This window comes from Camponotus vicinus, unplaced genomic scaffold (genome assembly GCF_025532165.1).
Source record: "Camponotus vicinus isolate PSW18456_S1 unplaced genomic scaffold, iyCamVici1.0 SCAF_11, whole genome shotgun sequence".
NCBI lineage: Eukaryota > Metazoa > Arthropoda > Insecta > Hymenoptera > Formicidae > Camponotus > Camponotus vicinus.
The window spans coordinates 3,411,194-3,423,507 of NW_028141947.1; the positions used below are offsets into that span (position 1 = coordinate 3,411,194).

The 12,314-nt window shown below is 30.9% G+C and overlaps 1 protein-coding gene across 1 annotated transcript; it reads right to left on the reverse strand.

The window, feature by feature from the left end:
- Positions 1-9,452: 9,452 nt before the first annotated feature.
- Positions 9,453-12,314, reverse strand: LOC145961766 (uncharacterized). The gene has a single exon (XM_083082229.1). It carries the CDS (start codon positions 12,312-12,314, stop codon positions 9,453-9,455), a length of 2,862 nt encoding a protein of 953 aa, XP_082938355.1.

Genomic DNA, 12,314 nt, shown 5'->3' on the forward strand with positions numbered 1-12,314 from the left:
ACACACGCGCGCGCGGAGCGTGCAAGGGGGGCCTTCGGTCCCCCCTCCCGCAACCACCCCGCCGGTAGGCAAGGTGGACCTCGCTTTACAATTTACAGCATATATCCATTGTGATTGAACTCTTCGCAATGCATCCCCTACTGGCGGGGTGGTTGCGGGAGGGGGGGCCGAAGGCCCCCCTTGCACCCCCCGCGCGTGTGCGTGTGTGTGTGTGTGTGTGTACACATACATTTGTAATATTTTTTAATTGTATTAAATTGTATTAAATTCTATATAAATTTAAATTGTTTACCTTTTTTTATTTACCTTTAGTTTACCTTTTTTTGCATTTTTCTTCTACTTGCGAGTTCGACCGCTATTTTTAAGTTTCATATTCGTGTTCAGGAGGTAAAAATCCCTCAAAAAATATATATAATTTTCCTAAAAAAAAAATCAAAACTAAATATGAAATCAATAATTAATTAGCCAAGTACATTGAAGCAATTGATAATTTAAAATATTTGTCACAAATTCAATCTTGCATTTATGTATTATAGATTTTGGACAAAATGAAAATGATTTTCAAAATAAATTCCATACTTTGTATGATATATAAAAATACATTATTATGTGTGATCCAAAAAAATATTTGTACAATATATGAAATAGCATTAATATATTGCGGGTTTTATATTGCAGATTACAAACTCATAAAGCTATTTAATACTTACCCCATACAGCACAGAACATTGCAGTAATATTGCGGCAATACTGCAATGTTGCTGCAATGTTACAACAATATTAATAATATTGCTGCAATATTCGGTGCTGTATGGGTACTGCAATAACATCGATTGCATTAATCGCCAATTTTAAATTTAAAAGAGTAAAACTAATCGACTTGTTTTAAGATCATAAGTTTTATTAAATAGACCTGGAACTAAAGGATTTAAGAAATTACATAAAATTACAAAAATTTGACCCGAGTCGTATTATAATTTACACATTTTTATTTTTTTATTATTAGGAAATATTTAATTTTGAAATTAATCATAAGCTTTGCCAAGTAAATTCGGAACTAAAAAAATTAAGACCAAAACAACTTAGAAAAATTTGGCGTGCCCGGATTGTTTACATTATAAACAAATATATCTCCAATAAAATGTAAAATAGACATTATGTAATTAAATATTTAATCTGTATTTGATTACGATCCGGGCACGCCAAGTTTTCATAACTTACTTCGATTTAAAGACTGTGCGATTTAAAACTTGCGTAAAACTTTTTTTAAAATTATATACATTATATAAAAAGTGTTTTAAGAATTAAAAGAATCCTAATTCTCATTAAATATTTTAAATATCAATTTTCTCTGAATAAATATAAAATGCGTTTTAATTTTTTAGGGAGAATTTATGTATAATATTTCTACTGTATAAAATTGATATTTCATGGCAAATATTATATCAAATTTACAAATTGCTCTTAAGTACTTGGCTAATAGTAATTATTGATTTCATATTTAGTTTTGATATTTTATTTTTTAATATTTATTTATGAAAATTATTTGTTGAGGTTTTGTTTTTTAGGAAAATGATTTTTTGAGGGAAAATTACTGTAAAAAATTATTTTTAAGGAATTTTTTTATTAAAGATGCATACAAGATAGAATATTTTTTATGTACTTGGCGTATTTTTTTACCTCGTAAGGTTTTTTTTAGAGAGATTTCACACCTTTTTGTAAAATTTTATACCTTTTCTGCAAATTATTTTTTGGGGGAAAATATTTGCATATTATCTATAACTCTATAGTATATAATTATATATATATATATATATATATATACACACATATGTGTGTGTGTGTGTGTATGTAGGAATTCACACATTTGACTGCGCAACCATAATTATAGTTACATAGACATTTATTACATTTGCCTGCGTAGACAAATATAGTTACGCAGAAATATTTCCTACATGTATAATGATAATTATATATACAGGGTGTCCGATTCGTGAGGGACCAAACGAAAAGTGATGATAGATTGAGTCAAACAAAGAAGGAAAGTCCTCTACCATTTTGCAAAATTCGCAATAATTATTAAGTAATAAGCAAAAATGAGTTACCTTTAATTTTTTAAATGAAACCCCCTATTTTTTATTATGTATTCTTATAGCTTATCTCGAGAGCTTTCCAAAACACTATAATAAAGTATTTCTTCATTGAGTACTTTTCGAGTTATGAGGCTTGAAATAATTTCTTAATTTTACATAAACCATAAAATATCTAGTAAAATATTCATTTTTCGATTATCTTACCTTAATACTTTTATATACAAAACAATGAGAGAAATCAATTGGTGAAGAAAAAACATAGTTGTTTTTAAGAAAAAATATGTAATTTGCAATTAATTGCAATTTATTTATATTTATTTATTATTATTATTTTTATTTTTATCATTTTTATTTATTTATTATTAATCTGTGTTTAATAACCTGACTGCTTAATGTGTCACTTCTCTTCCTTGTTACACTATTCCGCACAATACATTAATAATTTCACACAACATATAACTTGTCTCTTGTTTAAAGCCTTTTACATACCGTATAACCGTATACGCACGATGTGAACGTCGCTTGAGGGACAAACTCGCTTTGCTTGTGTGCGTGCGAGTATACGTACGTGAGACTGAAAGTCCGGGAAAACGTAAAATGTCACAATTTTGATATACGATCATCATTTCTGGATTGACTGCACCGATTTTATTCAAACTGGTCGCAATCGAAAGCTTATATTCACATTACATAATAAAAGTGTCGTTATATTTTTGATTACGGTCTTTGTTTCTGAAATATCTTAATCGAAAGTTTACATGACGTGAAATTCCGGAAAAGGTACTTGGTAGCGCCGCGTCGATCGAGAGCAGTGACTCTCAATGCTCGGATCCTGTTTTTATGTACTTGGCGTCACGACGCTACCGCGTCGCTTGATACGTATAAATTGGGTATTCTTACATTATTTCATATAGATAGGTTTTCCGAAGGTTTGCCTTATTTTTGTATTTAATATTTTTATCCTTTTTCAGCCTATATCTCCAAAACTATTTGAGTTCGACCCTTATATATATATATATATACGAAATTACTCGGGAAAATCTCCCCTATAACATATTTAAAAATAAAACAAATCGGTAAACATATAAAGTAGAATCTTTATGTCAATATTTCTCACATTTATTTGTTAATAACTTTTGAATAAAGAACGACCGCAGGCTAAAACCTTCAGAATGTTAATCAGGGATAACATCTTCACAACATACATCAATAACACATTTGTGCGAAGGTGGGCCCTTTTTATGCATAATTAACATATTAAAATATAATTTTATAGTTATTGAGTTACTATATTAATGATTCAGAATTCAGCTTGTTTTTATAATATCAATAAAATATATTAATCTACGTATTAAAATATGACTTTCTCTCATTTGCATAATTAATAGTACAATTTAAATATCTCAGATTTGCAGAGCGATAAAAAAATCTGTAATCATGCATGAAGTATTCTTATAATAAAAACGCATAGAGTATCATTGCAGGACAATTAAAATCCTACCCAGTATAATTAACCCTAAGAAATTAAAACGCATTTTATTTTGCATATTACTCAGGGACATGACCTTGAGAACATATGTCAAGATCAAAATCATTAGTGGTGGGAAGCATGTATAAAGGTGAATATATTTACCAGAATTATTAATAAAATTATACCAATAAAAAATTCTGATTAAAAGCAATAAGTATCATTAACTCATCAATAAATTTAGCAGAAATATTATATAACTTTTTAGCGCGATTGTGACCGTGATAAAATAAGACTTCCGTGTGTTTACTATATTATCTCGTTTCCGGGATGAACTTGACCTAGTTACCTAGCTGCAGGAATATGTCACGTTATCTGTGCTGAATGCAGGTTATTCATATGATAGCGTGATCCGCCGCATAGGTGGGCTTCAATGAAGAAGGAGGTGAGATGATGCAAAGGTATGCGACGATATAGATGCCATATCGTCTAATGAAACAAAGATTGGATCAATTTTTGTAGAACATGGAGAGAGTAATACCGGACTTTCACTTTCATGTCTCCGCAGCCTATGAATCGCACATATATTTCCGCGAGCAAACATTTGCGACGCGTGTATACCCACAGGGTATAGCTCTTTATATGAAGAAATGCTTTTTTGCTGATTTATGTATATAAAATATCAATAGTATTTTAAGCACAATTGCTCATGCTTAAATAATGACACTTATTAGAACCAATTACATTTTACTAATTTGCTCTGCATTTTTTCTCTTCACTCCAATATTCGAACAGAGAGAATTCTAAAATAGGAAGAAATTAATAAGATAATTTTGCTTAAAAAGTATCTTTCATTCATCAATATAAGATCTCTTGAAAAAATTATTAAATATGTTTTATATACGATCATCAAATTCTTCAGAGCTTATCTCTCGAATTTGATAATATGGAGAGTGTTCTTACAGAAGAGTTCTTTCCTCCGTTCTCTATTTTACATTTTTTTACCATGCGCGTTTGGAGCATCTTTATTCCATCGTTACCTTTAGCAGACAAATGAATTCTTTTTCTTTTCGCCGTGAAATAAGGAAACTGAAGTTTACAAATATTATAGCGAGGCAAAGAAAATACGTATTGATTCAGCTATTAATTATTCAAGTACATAACATTCCAATATTTTCCTAATTGATCTCTGCCGTGCGGACAATCTTCTTTTTCATTGACATTCATTGGGTGTCGTCGGTACCGCGGGAGATAAGGGTCGAAAATAATTTCTTCTAGAATCGTACCAGCTTTCACAAGATCGTGGATTCGTCCTTGGAAGTCTAGTAGGTGGACCGAAGGTTTCTGCTAGCGCAGAGGTGGGCACGAGATAAATTTTAACATATCGATGAGTTTTGTTCCTTGTGTATACGTATTGATCATGTCTGATTCCATTTGACACACTACTCTATTCGGGTTTCTTGGATTTTTAAATTCGTACACAGGATATGTGTATAATAAAATTGATGAGAAAATATAATATAAATATTATAAAATATAATAAGAATAATAAAAAAATATAATAATAAAAAATACTCGTGAATAATGCCTTTCAAAATTGTCCAATATGAATGAAATTCCAATTATGATTTTATAATTTGCATTTTCTTCATTTAAATTTCATTGTAAAAATGACTACTTTACAAAAGTTATTTAAATAGCACATTTACGTGAAAATTTATTAACTAGAATATCTCTACATATATATTTCACGATATAATGCAATTATCAAAACAAAAAATCCAATTTTTTGCAGCTATAGTTATATATTATAATATAGAGAGAATATAAATCATAGCTCGAACATATATTTTATCTATGATTATATAGATTTTTGCGGTCCTACTTTGATGAAAATGTGACAACGATAATTACTTGTATTATAATGTCATGCTGTTCAATCGAATAAAAGATATGGTCATACATACAAAACCAACATTTTACTCTTATCTATGTAATGATCTATGTAATGATACTACTATACGATATATGACGTAGTATTAAACTTAGACCGAAGAGAACTAAATAAACATATAATATTCCTTGATGACAAATAATTTAAATGTCGTGGGTTATTTATATTTTATGATGCTTCAGAAAAGAGAAACTTATTAAATAAATTTATAATTAACACCGTTTTTTACGGACATCCGTAAATTGAACTCGGATTGAAATCGGATAGTATATAGCCATATGCACTACTAGCGGTTCACGAATATACATATATCACTCTAATAGAAAGCTGTGATTTTTATATAACATGAAGTGAATTAAATTTGATAATTTCTATCATTATAAAACATTAATTATTGCGAAATATTGTCATAAATTATAGAAAAAAATGGTTTATGATTATATAATTTGTTTTTTATTTAAAATATCGCTATTTGCTTATATAGTAGGCGCAAATTAATTTGTGTGCATCAGTGCGTGCATGCGCGCGTGCGTGAGTGTGTAAATATTCGCACAAATGCATGCGAGTGTATATATATATATATATATATATATATATATATATTACATTTCTTTAAATATATATAAGAAGAAGAATAGAGGAATATACATGTAGATGTATAAGAAAATTGTACCATGTGGTTTATTATAAATCAAAGATTATATAGAATTTACAAAGATCATGAGTACAAAACAATTAATAATATATATATTTAAAATATTAATAATACATATTAAATTTATAACAACAATTTATTATATACATATAAAATTGTTATTATGTATATACAAATATTAAAGAATTGTAATATGTTTTATAAATTTTTAATTTTAGATGTTATTTAAACATTAATATGCATTATTATATATTAAGAATTTGATTCAAGATAATAAAATTAATAAATATTAACAAATAAAGTTACAAATATCGAACAAATCAAATACAACTTAAAAAATAAATCAGAATAAAGTTTAAATTAGATAATACATTTTTAGATGGTACATTAATAATATAATGTCAAATATTGCAGATACTTTCTCATTTATATAATTAGAATTATTCATATACTATAATATAATTTAATTACAATTATTTATAATTATAATTATAAACATAATTAACACTTTGTATTATTTCATGTTAATAAAGAAATGGAAATACCGGTTAACGCAGGCCAAAAAATATCTTTGTAAGTGCACGTGCATTGAATTATATATTATTAACGCACATAAGCATAAATAATAAATCGATAACTATAAACCTTATAAAAAGCTATTTATAAGAAAGATATATAAATGTATTCGCGTCATAATTGTTACTTTTATTAAACTACTTTTATTAAATGAATATTCGATACCTTACAAAATTTTGAAAGTAATTCTTTTGACTTTTGATTTCGAAAAGACGTGTATCTTGCTTTGAATATTTAAAACATATTGCTTCATACTTTTATACTTTTCGCTAATTCTATTCACTTGTCTAAATTCCCTTGTCTAAAACAAATTATATCGGCATTAATTATTGGTGAATAGCAACTAATCAATTATCAATAAATATTATATTAAATAATATCTCGTATGTGTATATATATATATATATATATATATATATATATATATATATATATATATATATACAGGATGTCCGTTCTAACATCTGCCAAAAGAAAAACCATAAGTAGATCTCGTTAAACTGAATTAAAGTAAGTCTTATACTATTTTGTAAACAACTATGTACAATTTCGAGATATTAATTTAAATAAATCGGATAGTAAGAGCACGTGGCGAGAAAAGCTGTCCCACTGTAACTTGATACTAGGGGCACGACAGGGTGGACAGGGCGCTCTCCAAAACATGATGGTCGTTGATTTTTTTAAATTAATATCTCATTAATTATTGCGAAAATTTCAAAACAACAGAAGATTTTCCTACTCAGTTTAACTCACTCTACTTACACACGAGGAATTAGGCGATTACTAGGTAACACCCTGTATATACTAAACATTTTATTTAAATATAATAGCACAAATATTTAATTTATAATAATAATCTTAAATTAATTGGAATAAGTAATAATTATAGATTATGAAAATTATAACTTCTCCAAATTAAAATTTTAGTTACCCTAAAAACGATTTATAAGATTGTAAATATTTTAAATCAAATATATAATGATTTTGCATCTTCATAAAAAAATTTGTCAGCAAGCGAATAAAGTGACATGAATTTTAAGAAATTAATAAAGTACTAAATGTGAAATTTAAATTTAAATTTTTCGAACTAGTAAGAAAGAGCCAGATGCGAATGTGGTAGTGCCTCAGTTTCAGAGAAAATTAATTTTTCTTTCAAATTAAATCGTTGTACATGGAATACATTTTTTTCTCGATGCGATACTAAATAACTAAATAAATCTCAATTCAAGATTTTTATTAAAATAAGTCATTCCTGATCGCTTTAAAAAAGCGTAGGCGAAGAAATATCGAGATAAAGTTGCTGAAATGAGAATAAAATCATTATTCTATTGTACTATGTGTTCTATTATGTTATGTGCATAGTGTTGCACTATTTTATTTAATAATTCTTTTGTCTGCAACGAATGTTTATGAATAATATTTTGTAACCTTCTTGACAAATAAAAGTTTACAGAATTTAGAATTAGAGATTTTATAAATAAAATTAGAAATCTATAAGAGCTATTGCTATCACAGAGAAAATATCATTATATTATAATAATAAATCGTTATTAAATTTTTAGTTTAATAAACAGATCATATATTATTGAACTCATCATATAATATTGAAGTATGCTAATCACACATTACGCAATAATCCTCTCAATCATATATTGAAAAAATTTAAATTTATTTAACTAAGAGGTATTTAAACATCTCAAAGCTTATAAATTCTCTTTTTAAAATTTATATAAATCGGTTTTTATTAAGATTACTAAAATTTCCAAGTAAAAAAATTCTCTTTCTCTTTTGCCTTTCGCTTGCTCGTTCGCTCTTTCTCACTCTCTCATTCACTAAAAATTTCAATAATTTGAAAACAGTATATTTTCGTAAATTAGAAATAAAAATATGATTATTTTATAAAAGAAATTAGATGACATTAATTTTTGCTTGTCGCATCTTTGAGATACTGTGATATTAATATATTCTGTATGAAAACAAAAAATCAACGATTAATAAGCGAATATATATTAGTATAATGCTATTCATAAACTTTACTTTCACATGTCTCTCTTCCGTATATGCAATCCATATCTTCTTATGTTCATTTAACTCAACTTTAGTTGCATTAATAAGTTTATCTGTTGCATTAATAAGTTTATCTGTTAAGAAATCGTTTATCTAAAACAGATTATTTTGATATTCAACAACAATATTAAATAATATATTTATGTCGCATCATGATTATTTATTTTACACATATATAAGCACATGCAATTTTTACCTTTTCGAGTTGTTTCGTAGAATACACATGATTAATAATAACAGTAAATGCTGCATATTTGCTGATTTGTCTATAACAATAAAATAATAAATTTATTGATATATACATAAACTATTGAATGAGATATTTACGGAGAAAGCTGTATTACCTGGGTCTTATATTCTCAAGTTTTTCTAATATGAAGTCGAGTACTACAGGATTCCTCGCGTGCTTCGCGATAGTAAAAAGACAATAATTAATATAATCTTTATCGGAAAAATCTTTTAAAAACATAATCGATGTTGTACTATCATTTTTTATTAGATTTAAATAGTCTTTGATAAAATGTGGATCCTCAGAGCAAGCCAGATATTTTAAAAATTTAGTTTTAAATTTTTCTTTTTCCAGACGATATACTCCCCACCAAGGAGAATCTTCATCGCTAAGAGAATAGGACAACGTTTTTAAACCTTGACAGAGTGTCCATTCTTTCCACCATGGCAAGAGTCTATGGAAAATTCGACAAGAAATAAATTTTTATATAATAATTCCAGTTCGTAACTAGCATATTTCGACTCCGCAGGAGTAGTTTTACCGCTAGAGTAATAAACGGGGTGAAAATTCTGATCTTCACTACTTCGTTGCAGTAAAATCGCACCGTACCCTAGCGCAGAAGCATCCGTGTGCAACTCCGTCTCCGCTCCACTTCGATACAAATATAACACCGGTTTTTCACTCATTATATTTTTAAGCCGCACGAACGCATTTTTCTCAGCCTCTCCAAAATAAAATTTAGTGTTTGCTCGCAGCAGATTCGTCAAGGGTCGCGCAATAGTAGAATACCCAGGGATAAATTTACGAAAGTACCCACTTAACCCAAGAAAACTCTGTACCTGCTTGGCATTCGTAAGATTCGGAAATCGCCGAACCGCTTCTGTTTTACGATCTGAAGGACGGACGCAACCGTTACTAATTACGTGGCCCAAAAACTCGACTGTAGTTTGCATGAAGCAACATTTTTTCCAATTAATTATAAGACCCGCTTCACTAGCTGTCGCTAAAACTTTTTTAAGATTCTTTATGCCGCTCTCAATGTCGTCAGACGGAACAATTAAGTCATCCATATAAGCTAAAACTATTTTTTCTCGTATAAGATCTCTAAATATCGTGTTAACGAATCGCTGAAATACTGCCGGCGAATTGCAAAGACCGAAAGGAACTCGCAAGAATTCGTAATGACCGTCCGGTACAATAAACGCAGTATATTTTTGACTCGACTTGTCCATCCGCACATGGAAAAATCCATTTTTGAGGTCGAGTGTACTAAAGACACGAGCGTCCTGCAATAAATCTAACTGGTCCTCGATCAACGGCAACGGATATCTATCTTTAACAATTTTCTTATTCACCATCCGATAGTCAACGCATAATCTATAAGAGTCATCTTTTTTTCGAACGAGTACCACTGGACTAGCATAGTCAGAGGTAGATGGCTGAACAATTCCATCCGTAATCCATTGATCAATCTGCGTATTAACTATCTCTTTTTCAGATGCGGATAAACGTCTCGCGGATTGATATACGGGTTCTTCATCTTTAAGTACAAGTTTCATCGTTATGTCCGGCTCACGCGTCTTATTCGGCCTGTAATTACTTACGAGATTTTCTATCGCTAAACGTTGATCGGAATTTTTAACGTGCGAAACGTCTATGAGATCCGCTCGATGCACCTCGTTGTTAGCTACGTCAATCTTTAATACCTCGGGTACGCTATCTTCGCATCCCGCGTCTGCATACGTCGCTTCCGATAACGGACTAATAATTACTTCTTCGACGCCATTAAGATTAACATTAGTCATGTTTAAAAAGCTCGTTCCTATCAATAGCTTATACCGGAGCAGATTATTTGAAACTACATGTACGCAAATCGGATATGAATGCCCGTCTACAATGATTTCTGTTTGAAACCCTCCTAACGTCACATTATTGCTCGAACCCACGCCGTCGAAATATATTTCGCCTAAACTTAATCGAGGAGATCCAAGCTTAACATGTTCATCCGCGCGAATTAAGGTAACATCGCTTGCTGAATCTATCACCGCCTCAATCTCGCAACCGTTAAGCAGAACATTTTTAAAATATTTACAAGGCGAAACCCCCGTCACCGCGCAACTTTCTTTATTCGCGTTCGTCTTCTCGGAGCATTTCGACGCGATATGCCCACGCTCGCCACATTTAAAGCATTTAGCGCCTCGCTCTTTTGTCGGACAGCTTGCACTTACATGATCGCGCTCGCCGCAATTAAAACAACGTACCACTTTAGTCGAATGCTTTTTGTTTCCTCCACCGTTAACAGTCTCTTTTCGCTCGCCTTTATTTTGATTACCATTTCGTTTGTTCGATGTCGATGATCCTGGTGTGCCTGCTCGGTCTCGAAGAGTTACCTTCTCAAATGCTTCTAGCAATCCATCTGTTGTCGTAAATCGTTGTATACGCGCCTGGTTTTGAAGTGCCTCGTCTGGAATGCCTTCAATCACGTACTCAAGTATCTCGCTGTCGTCGATCGGTACTCGGTTGCCCATAATGATTTTCTCATGGAAATATTCGTGGAAAGTTTCGTCTTTCTTCCACATACGTTCTTCAAATTTTTTCCGAATTACCATCTTGCTCTGTCGACGATGAAACATAGCTCTCAGCTCGTCCAGAAGACGATCAAATGTCATCGCAATGTATTCCGGTTTGGAATGTAGCCACTCGAGTGCTTTTCCTTTAAGCCGCATGCCCACAAGTATTTTCGCAGTATCGTCTTCCAATTTATATGTCGCTTTGAGTAGCTTGACTTGCTTTTCCCAAATCTCATAATCACTAGATTGACCGCTGAAATTACTGAGCAAATCCGCTATTGCCGTAATATTTGCTCGCGGCTGACCGGCCAAAACATTGTTGTTCGCGGCAGCAATGCTATACGTCGATTGTTGTCGACTTTCGTTTTCTGCAACTGGCTCGGTATATACTCCTCGTCGCATTGCTTCTATTTCAAGACGTGCCAATGCTAACTCACGCTCTAACAACTCTCTCTCTCTTCTATATAAATCGATCTCTCGTTGCTGTGGATTAATCGTTAGCTGCGCATTTGACGTGCCAGCTCCTTGTAAAGAATCCCCGACATCTTCATCATCTTCTCGTCTATCGTCCAACCACGCTCCCGATGGATCAGCTTCCATTATGCGCGAGATTAATTCGGTTTTCGTGCCGAAACTGGACAAACCACGCGCTGACAGCAACTCTTTTAAGGCAGCTACCGTGAGTTTATTCAGATCTCTCAT